The sequence below is a fragment of the Cervus canadensis genome, chromosome 25 (assembly GCF_019320065.1).
Source record: "Cervus canadensis isolate Bull #8, Minnesota chromosome 25, ASM1932006v1, whole genome shotgun sequence".
Lineage (NCBI taxonomy): Eukaryota > Metazoa > Chordata > Mammalia > Artiodactyla > Cervidae > Cervus > Cervus canadensis.
Window position 1 is genome coordinate 1,570,770 of NC_057410.1, and position 22,308 is coordinate 1,593,077.

At 41.9% G+C, this 22,308-nt stretch overlaps 1 protein-coding gene across 1 annotated transcript; it reads right to left on the minus strand.

The window, feature by feature from the left end:
- Window positions 1-2,343: 2,343 nt before the first annotated feature.
- NEMP1 (nuclear envelope integral membrane protein 1) lies at window positions 2,344-21,939 on the minus strand. Its single transcript, XM_043446907.1, has 9 exons — window positions 21,774-21,939; window positions 14,162-14,286; window positions 12,800-13,019; window positions 11,391-11,463; window positions 10,057-10,150; window positions 9,465-9,579; window positions 8,542-8,767; window positions 7,570-7,743; window positions 2,344-6,822 (listed from the first exon to the last, which is right to left on the minus strand). Exons 1-9 carry the CDS (start codon window positions 21,898-21,900, stop codon window positions 6,639-6,641), a joined length of 1,338 nt encoding a protein of 445 aa, XP_043302842.1. The 5' UTR covers window positions 21,901-21,939; the 3' UTR covers window positions 2,344-6,638.
- Between the last annotated feature and the right edge of the window lie 369 nt (window positions 21,940-22,308).

Here is a 22,308-nt window from a genome sequence, read left to right on the forward strand (position 1 = left end):
CCCCTCTTTCGCAGTGGAGGAGATACCTGGAGTGGGAAACCACTTTTCCGGGATCGTACCATCGCAGACGTGGCAGAGCCAAGACCAGAACCCAGGCCTCATGTTCTCCAGGCCAGGAATCTGCAGCTGCCTGCAGTGAGGTTCATGTATGTTCACCCATGGACTTGTTTATTGAGTGCCTACTTTGTGCTCCCATGAGAGAATTGACTCTAAAATGAGATAAGAAAACTCAGGCTTAGAAGAGGGCATGAATGTCACAGCTAGGGTGACCAACCACCCTGGTTTGTCTAGGATCTGAGATGAGTTTTCTGGACATGAGTATTTGAGTGCTAAAACCCAGAAAGTTCTTAGCAAACAAGAACAAGTGGGTCAGTCTAAATTAAGAAGGTACAAAATACACACCTGACCCAGCTGGGATTACAAGATCTGTCAGCATTCTTGGGGTGGGGAGGAGACCCAGGGGGATGCAGGATCCTCATCTCCTGCTTCTCAGGAAAACTGAAGCAACTGGAGCTTAAATCCCCTTCCTTCTCCCAGCAAAATTTCTAGTCTGTGTAAGGGACGTGAGGGAAGTTTTTGGGGTGATGGAAATGCTCTAGATCATGACTTTGGCGGTGGTTACAACTGTTTCCATTTGTCAGACTCAGTAAAATTTAAAACTAGTGAATTGTATCATTTTATAAACTACACTTCAGAAAGACCGCAAAGAGGAACTAGAAGCAACAGCCATTCTAAACCCTTGGACGCTGATTTCTGAGTTGAGAGGACAGCAACCTGCCCTCACACTTGCTCAATTCGCACTCACTGGTCCTCCCAGGGACACTTTTTAAAAAGTGACTTTTTAAAAAGTGACACAACAAAGATATGGTGGAGAGGATATTTGGTGGTAGAGGGTCTTCTGACTCTCATCAATTATCTGGTATCAATCAGTAACATTGATCAAGTAGAGTTGACCTTTGAACAACATGGGTTTGAACTCCCTGATCCATGGGTGGCTGAGTCTGCAGATATGGGATGGCAGGTACCAAGGCCCATCAACTGTAAAGTTATAGGATAAGCTTTGGCTGGACAGAGGGTCGGCACATCTAACCAATGCCCTCCTCCCCAGGCTGTTGAAGAGTTAGCTATACTTACCACCTGCCAGGCAACAAGTAGAATGCTACTCAAAGTGAGGTCCATGGACCAGCAGCATCTGAATCACCTGGGAGCTTATTAGAAATGCAGAATCTTGGGCCTCAACCCAGACTTACTGAATCCCAAGTCTGCAGTTTAACAAGCTCCCCAGATGATTCCTATGCATGTTGAAGTTTGAAAGGAACTAATTTTACACATCTTTTTTTTAATCCTACGATCTTACAAATCTGGCAATTATGCTTTTTTACTAATTCAACCACTGATGATCATCCAATGTCTCTTATTTACCTATTTGGGTTATAGAATGAAAAGATGTCATCACTGTGCATTAATCTACATAAATTCACAGATGGTCCACATCCTGTTTCCATCCTATTTCATAGTCTTTAAAAAATGGACAAGAGATTTCCATGTGGCCTGAATAAGAGGTAGGTACAGAATTAATGCAAAGTCTAGAATGGATTCCCAGAGCAAAGAAAACAGCCAAAACAGAAAATGGAAGGCACCAGTCTCCTTCCTACTGCGGAAGCCGGGCCTAGACACAGTTGAAGTTTTTATTCTATGTCCCCTAATACTACACGAAAGCCCGGCTCCCTTTCACCCGACAGAAAGCTGTTGGTGGGTATCTCACAGCTAGATCCTCACCTCAGTGGAGAAAAAGAAGATACTTTATACCATAAAAAAAAAAAAAAAAAAAAGAATCAGAGTACAAAGTAGCTCCCTGACCAGGAATAATCTATGCATTATTTTCCTATGAGACAGTACAGTGGTGCTCCTACAGAATACCTCTTAGAGATCCGGCATCCTGGAAACCATTCAGGCCAAGGAAGTAGACCAAGACAGACCCAGGATGGGAAGCAGTGCTTTATTTTTTAAATATTTTTTATTTGGCGGCACTGGGTCTGTTTTGGCATGTGGGGTCTTCGATCTTCACTGGGGCACGCACGTTCTCTAGTTGCGGCATGCGAGATCTGCTGATAGTTCCCTGACGAGGGATCAAACCCAGGCCCCCTGCCCAGGGAGCGTGGAGTCTCAGCCACTAGATCACTAGGAAACCCCAAGGGAAGAGGTGGTTTTAAAAAAAAAAGAAAATAAATAACATGCAAAACACCTGTCCAGAAAGATGAAACAGAAGAGCTAATTGCTGATTACCTGAAAACAAGAGCTCCCAGCAAGAAAAGTACATGTTCATTAAGAGAAACCACTACATAGTATATAAAACTTTATTAAAATTGGGATTACTTACAAACTTGTACAATAAAAATGAAAAAATATATAATAAGGCATTGCTTATTTTTCTTACAGAAAAGAGTGAAAATGAGACCCATGGCAAAGAGTCATCCCTGATCATTTTGTTCCTTTCAAACATTCATTAACACTTATTTTAAATATAAATGACAAACCTTTTAAACTAACACTAAGGCATTACCCACAGGCTAAAACTTACCCAGGAACTCCCTACTTCACCATCAATCCTAGAAACATGATAAACTGAGGCAACTGCAGGCTGTAACAGTTCTAATGCTCACATTAAGAGTTACCTATTATGTTAACAAGATGAGAACACTGCCCGTGCTGCAGAAAAAGGCAGAGACAGTGATTTCACCATTTTCAAGTTATTGTCAAGAGTGTGAAGAGGATGGTGATGCACATGGGCAGGGGGTGTGGGAGCCAAAAGCCCCAAATTTGGGGGTGCTGTGTCCCCAAATGTCCTTCCTTCCCTGCTAGAGCTGTGCATTGACACTGGTGTGAATTCGCTTTGTTTATTCCCAGCAGGCTCTGGCTCCCATCACATAAGGCACCAAACTCCCTTTTCAAGTTAATAACTGTCTAGAATCTACCTCAACAGCAAGTGAATTCATAAGCTAAATTACCAAGAGACGCCACTGGGTCACCACAATTGCATAGGTTTCCCTAAAAAAAAAATGATCAATTTCTGTTACATCAAAACAAAAAGTTTTAGGTGCAATTGCCTTGTACAATGGCTATTTTATGTTTATTACTTTGTTTCAGTGCCTATGTAACATGAAGGAATAATAAATCTGTCAAACTGTCCTCTCCTTGGTTCAGATAAAATTCTTGGCATTTCAATATAGGTTATTATCTCATATGTCAGACCTGAGTCCAAAGGAATACTAGGACATTTAATTTCCTTTCCTCCTACTTCAACTTTCACTACTCAATTCAGAGAAAAGTTATGAGTACATAGCTAGGAACCATTTTTACAGAGGCATCCATCTGAGCCCATCTTTTTTTCTGGAACAACAAAAAGATTAAGGGCAACTGCATAATTCATTCCCAAGCCTTTTACGGAAATGAGGGCCTGGGGAACTATCTAGCCTATTTGGGTGCTTTCCTTCATCAACTGTCTATCACACATGCAAAGTGGGGACTGGGTTGAAGGGAACACAAGTCAGTGAAGAAAAGGCGGGGCCCTAGAATGGAATGTGTCAGCACAAAATGCAACACTGGTGCTCCAGAGTCTCTCATCAGCAAAATTCTGCAACAGAATATAAAAGTCGTGATTTTAGGGGGGAAATAAACTAGCTCTGGGGCATGAAGTGGCTGATAGGAATTTCTTACTAGAAGATATCAAAAGTGCTGAATTTTCCTTATTTTCAGTCATTGGTTCCATTGGTCTCACGAAAGCAATCCGAGTGGGAAAGTGAAGGGAAAGTGTTTTAAGCCAGTTGACTTGTACTCCCATTAATGGGAGGCATGCTCTATATAACTTGATCAGATCCATTAGAGGCCATAGATTTCTGATGCTGATGAGACCCTGACTCCGAGGGCCAATTTGCAGCTTGATATTTGTGGAGCAAGACGCTGACGCGGCGGCAGATGAGGGCTCCGATGTCCAGCTCACTCCAGTTACCCCTGCAGCCCTTCCCGACGAGGTCGGTCTGAGACACAAGACTACGCAGGAGCCGCAGGAGGAGCTGTGCCGCCAGAGAAAACGCGACGAGGGCCTCAGGCGGTGGCTGAGCCAACACACAAGCGGCCGAGCGGCGCCTGACGCCAGCGAGCCGAGCAAGCCCCGGCACGCAGAGGCCCCGAGGCGTCCGGGGAAGAGCTGCGCGGAGGGCAGGCCAAGGACGCAGGGCGCGGCCCTCGCTGTCTGAGAGGCGCGCTCCTGACAACACGACCTGCTGTGGTTGGCCCTGCCTAAGGTGCAGCTCTCCAACTTCCAGACAGGGAGTAATAAACCGAGTTTGATTTCACTCACCCCAAATGCAAACACAGTGAGAAAAACTCGTCTTGAGATGGAAGTGGTGTATCACAAGGAGTTTACTAAACAGAAAAGACGAGCATCCTTCTCTCCTTCACAGCGCGTTCTCACTGAGATAAAGACAGGTGTCAGAAGTATCAGCCTAGAGGAAGTGGCCGCATCCCTAAGTGGCCATGTGGGGAAGGTACCAAAGGCTCAAGGGAACCCTGAGACCACTTGTACGGCCGCATTATTTTTTCAAATCAGCTTATGCTTAAATATGCCAAGTTTCAATTTCTATAAATGAGGCAAAAAAAAAAAGTAAAACTCAGAAGCCTTAATAGTTTTCTGCAGAGGGATATAATGCTACCATGTACATAACTACAAAGGTAGAAAGGTTTCCTAATGTAAAGCATTTTAACCCATGTCATCTGTCCAAATACTGTTTATTTTCCACTTTCTTCTATAAGTCTATTTGCCAACTGAGGCAGTTGTCACTTTTTAGGAGAGTTTAAAACTGTGGGAAACACTGGCAGAAAAAATCAACTGGCCACCTGGAGGGGAGTCTCGGAGCTGACATTCTGGAAGTCAGTAAAGGAGCCAAGAGCCTTTCAAAATTATCTGTTAAATGGGTGGCCTGAAGGAGTCATTCATTGCAGATTTTTAACAAAAATCATCTGCCTGCTTCACGACATGGTAAGTCAGTCAGTTCAATGCTACGCTCCTGCCATCAGTGCCTATCTTCCTGGCTAAAGTAATTACAGCTTTTTCCACGGTGCAAAGGTGAAGATCACAAAGACAGAACCAAGTGAATGACAGAGACTTGGGAATTTGCTCCCTCATAAATAGCATTGCTGGTTTATAAGGGTACTTTCCAATGGCAAAAGAATGTGAAACAATGCCACTGTAATAAATGGCAGCAGGAACCTCTGGTCAGAAACGGAATTGCAAATAAGTACAAGAAGTCATAGGAAAGCACATCTGACCCGGATGTCTGTGCAAGCGCCCAGAGGCACAAGGATGGTCTGAAGCCTGTCTCCTGGCAACGCAAACCGTGGCAGCCACACAGCTACAACATGCACGTCGCATCAAGAGCTTCACAGGTAGTTTCAGGGCCCACAAACGAGCCAGGCTTCCTGCAGGGAGACGGACAGGTGGAAGCAAAGACCAGTAAGAATAGGTATTTAGATGGGTAGACAAAGGGAGGAGAAGGAAAAGGAGCTAATTTTGTGATCCCACAACAATTCAAAGATGTGTGACCAGTGGACAGGAAAAAATAAGAGAACCTGTAAAAAGCATTTAAATTCCCTAAATAAGATCACTTCTCCTAAATAGTGGGAATGATGCTATAAATCAAACAGAAGAGAATATAAGAAATAAAACAATCTGAAATGTACATACTCAGAGGTGAGAGAATAGACCCTTCTTGAAAGGGCAAAGGGAACAAAGAGGAACTGGAAGGGATGCCTGAAAGCCTATTTGGAACTGGAAGTTAAATACTGGGTTGGCCAAAAAATTTGTTTCCATTAAGGAGCTTATGGAAAATCCTGAACTTGTTGGCCAATGCAATATAATAAAAACCCCAACAGACCTCATCTACAGAAGGGCCTGCAGGCATGTTCCTAAAGTAAGCAGGACTTAGAATATCATAGGTGTGAGAGTTAACTCAAAGTTCAGCACAAGAGTTACTGGGGCTTTAATGAACAACCCATATTAATAAATACGTGGGAGGCTTGTCACTCTGGAGCACCTGCTAGTGCTGGAACATAGTTTCACTTTTTTAAATGTATTAATTTAAAAAACAAGACAGGCAAATGATAATCCATTTTCCTCCTAGAACAGTTAAAACAAGGATTATGCTAAAGTCACTGAAATGAAAGCAGAAGTAAGAGGCTCAGATTTGTGGATTTGTCTCTGAAGATGCAGCCACAGTCTGAAAGCATTAATTCACATGTAACAGGTGTCACTTGCAAGTCTGAAGTGCCACAATTGAGCCAACTTCAAAGAGGAGCTGGACTGCCCTGGGCGAGCTGTGGCAATCCAGTTTCTCCGGAAACACAAACGTGGGCTGAGAGCTGAGCCAACGAGGCACCGGGAAGCAGCCACTACGTTATCCGCTCTGCTTCCTCGGGACCCCCCGAGGCCCCACCGAGACCACTTCCCGAGGGAGGTCTCCTCAGGCCTCTAGTTTCAGTGGAAGAATCTCTGCAGTCACCTCACCCGGCTTCAAAGATCTGAGAAGCAATTGCACACCAAACACAGGCAGCCTGGACCACTGAGCACCCAGCCAATCCACCTAAGTCAGGAAGCTGTTCTGTTGTACGACAAGGGGGTACCGGGAATCGGAGCCCTCCTCCTCAGAGGACGTTTCTTCAGAGAGTTCATCCTGGGCCATAATGCTCCCTAAGCCATACTCCTGCTCATGGACAGAAACCTCATTGGGTGTGAGGTGGAAAGAACCTTCCACAAAGTCAGCAAACCTGGAAAAGAGAAGATAATACTCATTTACTCATTAGAAGCTGCCTTCCACCCTGTTTTCTTTCAAAATAAGAAAAAATTGAAACCATGATGTGCTCTCAGCTCAAATGATATTGAGCCTAGACCCCAGCCTTATCCTCACTCTGGCAGGTAAGTAGACTAAAGCAAGAAATAAGAAGAAAAGGAAAACTAGGATCATAGGCTGACATTCCCTGCAACACCATCCTGCTTACCAAGCACTTTCAAATTATGGAAGTTTGCTTACCCTTTTTAGTCATGGAAGTGCTAAAGTTCCTTCAGTTATCTGTAATCCTTGATAAGATTAAGGAGCATTACACATTTATTTGTGTTTATGGCTCTATAAACTTTATGCCATCAAAACTCCAAATTGAAGTTTCATATATTCATTGGTATGACTGCTTCCAAATGAAAAGATCCCTCCCCCCTCAAAAAATATATTAAACACTCAGAGAGCAACACAAAACTGTAAGAGGGGAAACTTAATATTGTACTAGAGTCTTCTCATTTCAACGCAACCATCAAAGTTAGAGTAAATAGTTCCTTGAGGAATCAGAAAATGGCTACGGCTTAACATATGATATACGTACTTTTCCCTTGACTACTCCTAGAAGAACAAGAAAACAAAGCCACAAATACAAAATGATTATAGAAATATAATCTCTGTTAAAACTCTAGGGTCATGATTACCCTGACAGATGCCTGGTACTTCTAGCCAAGAGTTTGTTTACCTCTTCGGAGACTGAATTCGAGAAACAGTCTTCCAAGCTGAGCAGTCTGGACTATTGCAGTATTCTCTAAGCTGCTCTAAGGCCTTTCGGGTCTCCACCTCTCCTTGTAGCCGATATTCTTCTTCTGTCAGAAGACGAGGGGGAACAGTCTTTTCTGTTGCCTTACACATCTTTCTGTGCTCACCAAAATAACATCATGAATGATTAATCAGTAATCTGTGTCCATCGTTATCTCTTAACTCCCTTCAGTGGGTCAAGCATATAGCAGAGAGCCTAAATCATTAAGAGTCATCTTAATTCCACAGACATCCTTAGTTATAATGGACCCTGACACATTAGACTATTGACAAGTCAGAGTAGTCAATATTATTCACTAACGCCACAATAAATTCACTTATAAGTGATAGACAAAATATTTATTTCCCAATAAATGGAAAACTACAAGAAAATGATGGCATAAGATTGCGGTGCATTAACCTGGCCCCCCCCCCCCCCCGCCGCCCCGCCCCCATGAAGAGAAGGCATTACTTTGACTATCTGTACTAGAAAGAAAAACCATTGATAACCTCAGAACCCATGACCGTTCCATGGTCACCAGGTAAAAGTGACCACATGCTTGAATTACACCTTAAACTAAGACTAGGACTCCCAGAACAGTCTGAAAGGCAGTGTGACATAATCCGAAACCAGGTGCCTGAGGCCTGTGACATAAAAGTGATATACTTTGCACCACCTAGTGGTAACAGGAACACACGACACTTTACTAGATGTTTATATCAAATGATTAGAATTTATAAGTTCTTTAAAATGTCTACAGAGAATCTAAAAAGAAAGACTTGAAAGAAACACAAGTGAAACATAATACAATAAATGGACACTAACAAAGAGGCTCCCAGGTCAAAACCTGTGTTTCCTTTTGCTGCGACGGCAGCCCACACTGTGTGCTTCAGTACAAAGTCACATTACCCTAACCTGTAGGTGATGTACAGCCAGTGAAGAGGGTGCTCCAGGTTCTTAGAACACAGCGCAGTGACGATGATGGCAAGGGCAATGTGTGGTATCTGGATGCCGGAATACATGAAACACAGGCCCAGCAGCTGCAAAGTCCAGGTCAGCAGGTTGATACTTCGTTCATTCTCCAAAGGCCCATACTTGTAGCAGACTGCAAAACTCATGAACCCAACTGCGAGGACATAGCCTGTGAGAAGAGTTATCAGAAGACATTCTTTTTTCATCTACAACTGGTAAAAATATCCTGTCTGGGGAACAGCAGTAAATTCACTATATAGCACCTACTGAACCAGGAAAATGGATAAGATCTTTACTCAATTATTCATACTTCCTTCATTATTCACATATATTAATCTCTTTTAAGTTTCTATCATTTCTGTTGTCTCAAACTTATTTAATTCTCAAATGGGGAATTAAAGCTACATGCTGAACAACTCTGAAATAGTCTGTTTCAAAAACCTAACATATGAAAATCCAAATTAATTCCTTCTCAAAGGATAGATTAAGAGTTACTATCTTTACAACCAAAGGATTCTTTTCGTGTTTTACATAGTGTTCACTGTAGAGTCCTTTACTTAAGGTCTTCAAGAGAATTTAAAATATGATTATATTCAAAAAGTCAATTTACAGCTTTTCAGAAAGATGCCTATGCATAAAGAGATGTACTTGTAAACCCCAACAAATTAGTCTTCTCCCTAGCAGCAGCATCTTGATTTAAGAAAAGGTGACAACCGTAGAGTTAGAAATAAAAACTATGACCCTTACGAGTTAATAAAATGGCATAGACTATTAAACTCCATAAGCAGGCAATATCTTTTCACGATCAAATTAACTAAAACAGCCTATAAACACATAAAAAGGAAAGCAAAACCAATAACACTTACTTAAAAGATACTGCCAGTAACACCTCCAGATCTCTTGTAAATTTTTAAAAACTAGCTGAATGAGGTATAGAGAAAAGGACCAGCCTCCTACCAGGATGATGTAAATGGGACTTTTCTAAAACAGAGTAGAAGTGAAAGCAAAAAGTTACAACAGGCTTTCCCCACATACAAGAAGCAAAATGGAACCGCGATTTAAAAAAAATTCAACCTACTAAAAATGCACAAAACATCCCTCTTAAAAATATGTACTTTACACTTAAAATGATACAGTCTGCAAAGAACACTGGGAAAAAGATGCTAAATAACTTAAAAGCCTGACTATATAACATATATAATTAATAAACAGGAAAAACACTTTAACCACCCCCCCTCCACACACACTGTACACAGGATTTCAAATAAAAAGGGAGAGATTGTGTGTCATCAGGCTCCAAGTTTCATCATGGAAAGTATCTTTCTGAAACGAGGAAAGAGTAGGATATTGACTTATCAGCCATCAATGCAAATTTTCAGTGCTGTAAGATTATCCCAGAAAACAGTCCTTCATCTATCCAAGCTCATCCTAATTGCATGTGAGGATTCTGCCACTTACCTTGGGCATAAACTTGGACACTATAAAAATGATGATTAGTAAAGAGGCCACAATTCCCACACTCATCCCAGTAGAATAGTAGAAGATTTGACTTCTGCAGAGAGAAAATTCATTTCATTGCTACGTTTGTATTCTTCACACATGGCACTGTTCAAACCAGACCACAATCCCAGCCAAAAGGTAGAAAAAACGTACGAGATGAGAACAGGTATTTGCTCAACGTTTGAGGGCAGAAAACTAAAGAGACCAGTACAGTGTAGTTGCTGCCAAATTATGAGGATCAGTACCAGTGACGGCCTCTCAAACACACCCCAACAATAAACTCTGCTTGGTCTCCGGCTCCCATCCCCAGTACTGCTCCCCACCCAGCTTTTAATGAGACTCTTTCTTCTGGGAACTGCACAGCTTCTCTGGGGAGAAAAATGGGATAAGAGGACTACCAAGTGGAAACTAATAACAAGAACTGAATTGCTTACCCCACAGGGCATAGAACAGAGTCTAGGCTCTTTCTGCCAAATATCCCTCCTTCATTTTGAATTTCTCTCAGCATCCCCAAAATAAAGAACAACTTCCAACAACCTCACTCCAGTTGAACTTCAATTGGTTAAGCTTTCATTCACTACTTCACAAATACCTTCCTTGTATACGAAGTTAATGTTGATTCTATCTCTGCTGAATGTTTGTTATCTGTGTGTGGGGGGGTTAGTCACTTAGTCATAGCCGACTCTTTGCAACCCCATGAACTGTAGCCCGCCAGGCTCCTCTGTCCAGGGAATTCTCCAGGTAAGAACACTGGAGTGGGTTTCCGTGCCCTCCTTCAGGGGATCTCCCCGACCCAGGGATTGAACCCAGTCCCCTGCACTGCGGGCAGCTTCTCTACCATCTGAGCCGTCAGGGAGACTCCGTGTTCCTTTGTATTTGTACATGCCTGTCTCACCGATCTTAGCTAGCGAGTTTCTACAGGCAGGAAGTGAGTGAAGTGATTGATCCCTGCTTCTTTACTTCTGAACAGCATGAAACTTATCCTGTAAAATGTAAAACACGGCCCTGTAAAAATGAGGGCTAAACATGGCTAGTGGGAGAAGGATGGTGATATACTGGCTAAATCCCATCACACGATGGGTGACCTAATGGGGGAATTTCATTATTGCCAATCTTATTAACACAAGAAAAAATAGAAATAATAACACACATTAAAGTATTTTTTAATGACTGAAGCAGGTAATGACTTAGCCCATCCTAAAGGGAATGGCAGCACTTTTAAGACTTCACGATAGAAGTCAAGCGGGGTAGGTCTGAGCATCCTCATTCCGCCCTCTAGCCTTAGAACCTACCTGCTCAGCAAGTCTCCACAAAAAAACAGTGTAAATCCAAGGAGGAAAATTAGGAAGAGTTTGGGGTCAAATCCTGAAATAAATAAAATATTTCTGCTTAACAAGGGAAACAAACAATTTAAAGCATTACAGAATAAAAGGCAATGTTGGCATCACTGGTCAGCTAATAAATGCAAACAGCCCACCTAAACAGCATTTTAACAGCATTCCACACAAAGCCTGGGCAGCCTTCCGAAGGGAAAGTATAATCAGGTCCCCGTCTAACCTACACTTCCCTCAAGAGTTTGTTTTGTTTTGGCTACCTATGCTAAGGCTAAGAGAAGCTAAGCTCTGCACTGGTTGGAGCCATAGTACCATCAGCACTTCATGCAATTGCCCACAAGGGGTCTCCACCACCCTGGTTTTCAAGCCTTAAGTCACACAGGCTCAGATTCAGCCGATTGGCCCAGAACTCTGGGTCAGGGCCCTCGGTTGTTCTCTGAGAGGCTGCTTTTCTTGACCAAGACCACCACCTACTTCTTTTGACAATATCTGAGCACTGTGTTGCAAAAGCCTACACTCAGTCCGATTGCCCAGGACGGGGGGCCCAAGCACAGGCCCCTTACTGGTGCACCAGTCGCTCCCACGGCTTTCACATTCAAGTTACGTCTAGGGGAGGTCCACAAACAGGAGCAAGAGGCATCATGAAATGCAAAAGGAGGCTGATCCTGTTCAACCGAAGAACTATGGAACTCTAGGACAGTTAGAGGCTCACAACTAATTTCGTAGCGAAACCCAGAAACATTTCTACCGCTCACATTACTCTCCTGGGAGAGTAGTTACCAAGAGACCAAAAGTCATAGAGAATTCAGCAGGATAATGATCTGCCTCTTCTGTGAAACTTTCTCAGATACATCCAGAGAAGGGAAAACTCCCAGTTATACTAAATAAGCCTGAAACTGCAGTGATCTTCATATTTATGGTTCCACATATATTCTTTTGCTTGTGAGGTATTCAGGTTTATTTTATTTTGTTTGATTTAACCATTCATGTTTTTAAATGTAGGCTGAAATATACAGGCCTCAAATATACAGGCCTACAGTTAAAGCACCCAGAAGAATACATCTATCTAACTCTGAAGAATGCTAGGTGTATCAGCTCAGAGCCACTGCAAGTATCAGGAATGCAAAGCCTTCACCATCCAAGAACGGGAGCACTCAGAATGAAAGACTTGCGGGAAGGCTCAGACCTAGGCCTGAAGGCTTTAAGAGGGGTGGAGTCTCTCTGCAATGTTTGGAGCAGTGGTATATTCAGGTTATAATCAGAACCAAGGTGGAGCTGTCTTGGGCTGGCTTCTCTCACTAATTATACCCTCCAAAGCTCGTCTCTTCTCACACAGAATCCACCAGAAGAACAGAGGTGAGACTTACTCCGAGTCACAACGACACTGTATTTGGTGTCTTCCTCTAAAATCTCAACTTTGAGGCAGGTTTTTCTGCTGTACAGACCCACATTAACATAGGTGTCATTCAATTTCTCTTTTAAAAAGGAGGAAAAAAAGTTCCAGATACTAAACTGCTCTAGCTCCTTCAGTTTCTCCTCATTCTCCACCTGGGTGACTCGGACCAGTTTGGAACTATTCACCCGGATCTGTAACACAAGCAAAATCAGGATGAGAAAGAAGGAAGTACGAATTTAAACTTTTTCCAAATACAATTTGTTAAAAAAAAAAAAAAAAAAAACCTTTAGCATAAACAGCTGAATCATTCATGGCACTGGCTCTTCGCAGGCTTAAGAGAAACGTGGAGATAAAAGATAAAAGCAGCTAAAAGATACTTGGGCAAATAGCACTGCACATGGCCGAGAGGCAGCTGTGAGGACGTCTTATCGCTGACACGGTGAATCTACTGTGAGGCTAGAACATACGGGTTAAAAAAGAGACTTCCAAGCTGAAAGAGCTACCAATACAGGTATTTATGAGAGATTATACAAAGCAAGGGTCCAGAATATAAAGAAAACTGCCAGGCATAAACAGCACCAAAAATGTTTCCCATAACGACAGGCTGAGAAGTTCAACCCTTTGTCACAAATTACTGATTATGGGTAAATGTTGGTTATAGTGTGCCCCAGATGGAATATGATCTTTATATCAGACAATGAAAAAATAATTTTTTGAAAAAGCCCACCCTTGTGTTTTTAGATGTGAACAAATGCCCTGATCAGTGACTATGCTTATAGCAGCAGAAACATTTCCAAAGGACTCACTTTGTTTAATCACTACAGCCAGACACGCTTGCTTGCCAGGTGGCTCAACAGTGTTATGAAATAAAAGACCAAAGTCATTCTATCAAGGGGAAACCAGTTCAGGGCATTTATGCAACATCTTGTGCAGAATCAAAACAGAATAGTAGAAGCAAGGCAGAGTGTACATCCTGACAAGCATGCAACAGTTTCCAGCCCAAAGGCACATGGCCTTTAAAAAGAAAGAGGGGTGTGTGTGTGTAAAAGGAGCCGGGGAAGAGAAGAAAATAGTCTCTTGGAGAAAAGGAGGAAGGAAGTTTACCTCAGGGTCAACTATTGTAGGCCACTTAAAGGAACAGAGAGAGGAACACAAAGCAGGGATGAAGGTTTTACTGATGAAAACACTGATGAGATTAAGAATAACTGCAATCTTATCAAGGTTGTTAATTTTATACATTTTTTTTAATTGTGAAAAGGGAAGAAAGTGTCAAAGTACTCACTAATCAGATATTCACAAAATCTGCCACTCCCCAGAGCCTCCAAATCATTACCTGTATCCGTGTCCATACGTCATGCCACTTTGGGATAAGCACATTTTTGTAACAGCATTGTTGACTGGTATTCATATAAAAAACTTGGGATTCCTGAAGCATGACCACCTTTAAACCAATTTCGGCTTTATGCAAAGAAAGAAAATAACAGTTAAATATAATAACAAAACAAATTAATAACCACAACTCATTTCATAAAAAGAATTAAACTGACTACTTTCTAAAAGCTGGAGTTAAAATATCAGGGGCTGAAAAAAAAAAATCAGGGACCGACACAAAAAAGAAAACTAAGATGGGAGAAGGAGTAAGGCAGCGTCTTGCTTCCATCAAATGTAATTTTTTAAAATATTATAGTCACTGATCCAGGATGAGTAATAATAAAATCCACTATTATGTGTGTATTAAGACAGACAATATGTGTCTCATTTAACCCTCCTAACAATGCTATCAGGTAGGCACTCTCATAATATTCATTTTTATAAATGAGGAAACTGATATTTAGGAACAATTAAATACTTTGTCCAAAGCCACAGAGCTAATAAATAGCTTAACTGAGATTCACACCAGGTCCTGTTTTTCTTACAAAGGCTTAGCTAAAATAACCCATCCAGTGATTTCCCCTATTCCTTTGCTGAGTAGGATGAACAAAATTAGCAACATCTTTTGTATTTAAAGTACTTTATTTTTTTTTTTATATTTAAAGTCCTTTAAACAGATACTAAAAGACTGCAAAGTTTCTTTTTTCTAGCTATTTTTGTTTCAAGTTTTAAAAGTGGCCAATTAACATATGCAGTCCCTCAGTTCAGTTCAGTCACTGGGTCGCTCAGTCGGGTCGACTCTTTGCGACCCCATGAATCGGAGCACACCAGGCCTCCCTGTCCACCACCAACTCCCAGGGTTTAGTCATGTCCATCGAGTCGGTGATGCCATCCAGCCATCTCATCCTCTGTCATCCCCTTCTCCTCCTGCCCCCAATCCCTCCCAGCATCAGGGTCTTTTCCAATGAGTCAACTCTTTGCATGAGGTGGCCAAAGTACTGGAGTTTCAGCTTCAACATCAGTCCTTCCAATGAACACCCAGGACTGATTTCCTTTAGGATGGACTGGTTGGATCTCCTTGCAGTCCAAGGGACTCTCAAAAGTCTTCTCCAACACCCCCTCAGATTTTACCAAAACAGAAGAGGTGCCCTCAGGAGTTTATACTCAAACTCAGCCAAGTTAAGGTTAACAGGTGACCACTCTCATTATCTTCCCACCTCAGTCTGCACAAGCTACCTTCTTTACCACAGAACATTTCAGTATCTTCCTTGTTCCACATTGTATATAACAACTCATTAAATGCTACTCTAAGTGGAAATGTAGTTATCACTTTGGTTCTCAGTGTAAAGGGGGAAAGATTTAAATAAACTAACAAAACACCCCAAAACAAAAACCTCCACCAAAACTTACAAAGCCAGTTACACACGCACAAAGGCAATGACACGATTTTACAGTGAAGCTAAGACTAATTTTGAAGTTAAATTCAGTTCTAAACCTAAACATTAAGAGCAAAAACTACAAAATACTTAGAAGAAAAAAAAAAAAAAAACCAAGTGTGTAAATCTTTGTGACCTTGGATTAGACAATGGCTTCAAAAAATTTAAAAATTCTTTGTTTCAAAGGCCACTATCAAGAAAATGAAGACAACCCACAAAGTGGGAGAAAATATTTGCAACTCATGTATCTGATAAGGGTCTAGTACCCAGAATATATAAAGAACTACTACAACTCAACAACAAAAAGAGGGGAAAAAAATTTTTTTTAGAATGTATAAAGGATTTGAATAGACATTTCTTGAAAGAAAATATACAAATGGCCAATAAACACAATGAAAAAAGGCTCAACATCATTAATCACTATGGAAATGCAAGTCAAAACCACAATAAAATGCCACTTCACACTCAGTAGGATGGCTATAACCAAAGAAAAAAGAGGGCAATAACCACAGTTGGCAAGGATGTGGAGAAACTGGAACCCTCACACATTGCTGGTGGGGATGAAAAATGGTACTTTCTGGAAAACAGCTTGGCAGTTCCTCAAAGACAAAAACAATTAGACATGGCAATTCCACTCCTCTGTATACACCCGAGAACTGAAAACATGTTCACACAGATACCTGTACATAAAACTTCACTGCAGCAACACCCATAACCAAAATGTGGAAACACCCTAAATCTCATCAGCTGATCAATGGATAAGCAAAAAGTGGTATTATCAATACGATGGAATATTATCTAGACACAAAAAGAAAGTACTGATACATACTACATGAACCTTTAAAACATTATGCTGAATGAAAGCCAGTCAACCAAAAGTCCACATATTAAATGATTCCATTTATGCAAACATCCACAAAAGCAAAGCAGAGTAGCAGTTGTCAGGGGCTGGGAGGAGAAGGAATGGGGACTGACTGCTCACGGGCATCGGGTCTCACTTCGGAACAATGAAGAGATTCTGGAATTAGTGGTGATGCTGCACATTACAAACACAGCTGACCCTTGACTGACAGATGGGTAGGGATGCTGCCTCTCCGCTCCTTCAAAAACCAGCCCTCGGGACCCACAGTTCCGCATGTGTGGATTCAACCAACCAAAGACCAGAAGTACTGTAATGTGTATATATTGAAACTAAAAATCCATGTGTAAGTGGACTCACGCAATTCAAATCTGAGTTGTGCAAGGGTCAACTGCATACCACAAACCAATGAAAGGGTGGATTTATGGTATGTGAATTATATCTCAACATTTTAAAATTCAGTTGATTTTGTGGGGGGAAGGAAAAGTTTTCCTTCACCCTCTTAGAGTCTCTGGCTAGGCCTGAAAATTAAACTGACAAAGACATATTAACAGGGGAAAAGCATACATATTTGTTTTATGCAACTTCCCTTGTGGCTTAGCTGGTCAAGAATCCACCTGCAATGTGGGAGACCTGGGCTCAATCCCTGGGTTGGGAAGATCCCCTGGAGAAGGGAAAGGCTACTCACCCCAGTATTCTGGCCTGGAGAATTCCATGGACTCTATAGTCCATGGGGTCGCAAAGAGTCGGACTCGACTGAGCGACTTTCACGTCACATGTGACATGAAAGCCTCTAAGGAAATAAAGACCGGAAGAAGCAGACCCAAGTACTTTTATGCTAGGTTTGATGAGAGTGGATCATCACAGAGGAGTAAGACGGGCTGAGTATGAGGTACCTGCAGCAAAGCAGGGGAACTCAGCAAGGCCTGCTCATTGGGGTTTAGTATCCCTTGTCTTCAAAGCTAAGGGTGCTCCTTCCCTTCCAGTATGGGGACGGCACCTCTCACGGGAGGATTTTATGGCCTATTTCAAGGAAAAAGGGCAAAGCGGGGAAGGTCAGTGACTTTTCAGCTTCTGTTGTTTTCTCAGGCTCCTTCAGCTTCAAGTATTCAGTATGCCAAGGTGCCACATTCTGGGGTAGAATGTCCTGAACCCCAGCTATCAACGTCTCACTGGTGTTCAATAGTAGTTTGGATTTCCTCCAAGCCTATTTTTCACAAAGTGAAACCTTTCCAAAATTCTACTGACATTTGTTTCACTAGCAAATCCACAAATATACTGAAAGAACACCCACTCACAAATTTGGATCAAGAGTTTATTTTCTTCTGGAGACTGTAAGAAAGTCAAATTCTGTGAAACTTAAAACTAGTGTGTTTACAAATAAATTTTTAAAAACCCAAGAGTCACACTTTATTAACTCCTCTCCTACAACAAGTAAGGTAACACAATATATCTTTAAACCCATTTTCAAGAAAGTGTGTTAGTCGGTCAGTCGTGTCGGACTCTTTGTGACTCCATGGACTGTAGCCCACCAGGCTCCTCTGTCCATGGAGTTCTCCAGGTAAGAACGCTGGTTGCCTTTCCCTTCTCCAGGGGATCTTCCCAACCCAGGGATCCAACCTCAGTCTTCAGCACTGCAGGTAAACTCTTTCCCACCAGGGAAAGAGTAAGATACAAATAATACATCAATAGCATAGGCCATCTGAAAAACTTAATGCCAGGAAAAGGCATTAGTATTTTTAAGACAATTTTAAAACTCTTCAGGGGCTTCCCTGGTGGCTCAATGGTAAAGAATCCACCTGCCAATGCAGGAAACCCGGGTTCACTCCCTGATCCCAGAAGACCCCACGTGGCGAGGAGCAACTGAGCCCCTGGGACACAGCCACCGGGCCCAGCGCCCGAGCCCACGCTCCGCAACAGAGCGGCCACCGCGGGGAGAGGCCCGCACCGCAGCTAGAGAAGCCCCCATGCGCCGGAAGCAGCAAAGAGGCCCTCACGGCAACAAAGACCCAGTGCAGCCAAAAATAAATCCATAAAAAGACAAAACTCGGTAAATACATTCTTCAGTGTCATTTTCCTAAGGAAATAAAATATTTATAAGAGGCAGCACTTTGGGAGGAATTCCCTGGCAGTCCAGTGGTTAGGGCTCCAAGCTTCCACAGCAGGGGACATGGGTTCGATCTCTGGTCAGGGAACTAAGATCTCCAATGCCACGAGGTAGTCAAAAAATAAATTTTAAAATGCCTTTTAAGCCCAAAGATCAAATTCTTCTTGCAATTTAGTGGATCAAAACTTGCTTGCATGTATTTACCCATGAACTAGCTACTCAAAAGTTAGAAACTTCTTATTTACTTATATTCATCAACTGTTCAATCAACACTGATCATCTAACATCTACTGGTAGAAGGTAATGAAAATGATTCATAGTATGTGAGGACCAGAAAAGACCTAAAAAAGTCATGAAAAACCACCTCTTCTAATTCTTAAATAGCCTCTAATCATTTCTGTCAAGAGGTAATCCAGTTCATACTTAAAAAGCATTTTATTTTATTTTTTTTACTTAAAAGCATTTTAAAATTCTCCTTAAAAACTAGCATCTTTAAGTTAGTGGGCTTAGCAAAGGATTAGTCAATGGGATGCTGGGACAATTGACAGTTATCTGGAAAACAAAATTCATCTAGACACTCATCTCACACCAAATGCTAACATTAATCATTGGTTAAAAAGTAAAATGAAAAATAATTAAATTGTACTACAAAATATACACATATAAGATCTCAATTCTAGAAGGCTCTTTAAGTATAAAATCAATGGAAATAAATCTAAAGAATAAAATCAACAAACTTCTCTGGTGGTCCAGTGGTTAGACTCCAGGCTTCCAATACAAGAGGGTGTGGGTCTGCTCCCTAGTCGGGGAACTAAAATGCCTACGACTCCCTGGCTGTCCAGTGGTTAGGACTCCACACTTTCCCTGCCAGGGCCTGGGTTCAATCCCTGGTTGGGAAACTAAGATCATGCATGGTTCTCTATTTCACCAAATAAAAATTTAAAAAAGAATAACATCAAGCAACCACATAAAAATATAAATCTTCTATTTAAAAAGATATAAAGAAAAAAGATAAAAAGGAACAAACATCAAAAGTTTGTAATAAATAATTATAAAATATATATCTTTAATATGTTAAAAAGGTTCATCAATTGATTTTAAAAGTACACAGAAACCCCAATAAATAGTGATCACAATAAACAGACCAAGAGCAAAGGACACACTCTAAAAAATGTGAGTCTAAACAGATAAATAATGAGCATTTGAAAGATGCTACTTCACAAATAATACAATAAATTCAAAATAATTAAGATACCACTTTCAATCTATCAAATTAGCAAAGGTGTTTCAGTCTGGAATATCCAGTGCTGGCAAGGATAAGGTCAAAAACAAATAAGAGCTGATAGTGGTATAAACTGAAACATATTTTCAGAAAAATATTTTAGCAAGATGTTTCAAGGGTCTTAAATATATTTTAGCCATTTCTAAGAATCAATTCTAAAAAAAAAAAAAAAATTTGTCCATAGCATAAAAGCAGAATAACATTAATGAAGACTTCTAAATGACAAAGGAAAATGCTTATGCTACAAAACCAAATGAGAAACAACCTCTGGTAACAACTGGTGGCCTCCAAGGAAGAGAAATGGGCTGCTGACAAGTTCATGAATGTATTATAAATTCAAACAAAATTTTTTAAATTAAAAACACATGGATACAGACCAGAAGAGTGCTTTAACGGACTGACTCTGACAAAATAAAGTGAATTTTTCTTTTTTTACTTCTTTATGCTTAATTGTTCTTGTCAAATAGTCTAAAATAAATTCAAATGATTTTTATAATCGAATTCTTCAACAACCTTCAGTGAGAAAGAACTCTTGCCTTTTGAAGTACTGCATTCTCTCTTTAGGTACCTCTCACTTTACAAAGTTCTCTATTACATGACTGTCTTTTGTAGCTACCACCTACATCATCCACTAGGCCACGAAGAACAAGTATTCCCTGAGTTTACCCTTCTCCAAACTACAAAGTCCCCATTCACCTCCTTATTAAAGAAACCTTGAGACTACTGAGCACTAAGGAGGAGCATTTTGGAATAAACACTTTCATCTCCACAGTACACAACCTCTACGGTTAAACATCTGGTCAAAGGTCATTCAGATCATATGCAGTCCATCAAATGATACTCTGGGCCCTGACTCTGGAAAAAGTGTCTTCTTGGATACCTATACCCCTCTCCCTTAAAAAAAAAAAAAAAAGTTTCAGACGGTCGCAGCGCTTTCAAACTAGTTCTGTAGATCCTTAAGGTTGTGAGATAACCTTAAAGCTGTAGCTCAGGATAATCATTAAGTGACAAGAAGAAAGAGGCAGCAAACGATGGGAGAGGAGAGAAAGAATATGTGTTTACAAGATATGGTTATCCTTAACCCCAAGAGTCTCAACTTCCTCCAGTGGAAGCTTCCAAACTTATCTTTCTGTAGTGCAATTAACAAGGTTCGAAGGAGGGGGTTTTTTTTTTGTTTTTTTTAACAAACACACCCTAGGTTTTCTGAATTAGAGCGGAAAAGGAAGATAATTTCATCCCAGTCCAAAGCCAACTAAGCAGCAACAGGCATCAAGAAAGTTTGCTTGAGGAATGAATAAATTTCCAAAAGAAAATTACTAGACGTTAACTAACGTTTCTATCTCTTTTCGGAAACTGGAATTTAACTGCTCCAGATCGGTTCCATAAGGCCGGTAGGGGCCAAGGATCTTACAAGTGCGCAAGATATCGATAAGAGATCATTCCAATGAACTACAATCATCTGCTCAGCCATCGCGCCCTGACAGCATATGCCCAGGTGTTGCTAATTTCCTGAATGAACAGGTTGCTCCCTTTCCAGTGGCAGTTCTGTCTGTCCATAAGGTCCTAGGGTCACCTTCCTTTTAACCAATGAAATCGAGGAAGCCAGTGAAGCAAGGCGGAGCCCCCAGGACCGCTTTTCACCCAGTGCAGGCCTCCCGGTCTCCGCCAAAACGGCTCAAGGCTCCTCCCATTCTGGATAGCTCCCGCAAGCCGCCCCCAGGGCCCTTGGCCCCTCAAGGCGGGCGCCCATTCGCCAAGGATGTAGCCCCTTTCTCCGCCCCACGCCCGCGCCCGTCAGCAGAATAACGGCCCACGCCCTGGGGACACTCCCCACCTTTCTAAATATAAACCCTCGGCACCCGCCCCCTTGGCAGCTGCTGCCCGCGGTACCTGAGCCGCAGACAAAGCAGCCGGAGAGGACCAGAAGCAGCCGCACTGCCCCACCACCCCCGGCCCCCCAGCTCCAGGGCCCGGCACCAACTGCCGGCAAGACCGCCACTTTCATTCCTCCCGCCATGGTCGCCTCACGCCGCCTCCTCCTCACGTGCCTCTCCCCGGCAACTAACCCGGAACAGGCAGGACCAGCAGCCTATTCGCTACAAGGCCCGCCCCCTATCAACCAATCGGATGGGCGGTGCTTCGAGCACTCGGTCCTTTTTGCACCCTATAGTCCCGCCTCTTAGCAACTGATGCGGGAGCAATGGCGACAGGAAGATCCCGCCCCTTAACAACATGCTTCCGTCTCCACTTTATTTACAACTGGACCGATTGATGGTAAGCTTAACCAATAGAAAATCAGAAAGGGCGAGGCGTTCTTGACCAAACTTGTTATTTCCATCGAAACTATCTCAGATTCCTTCTGTTTTCTTTCTTTGCTGTTCACCGTGATCTTTCCGTTGTGGGAAACTTAAGTCGTCTTAAATGA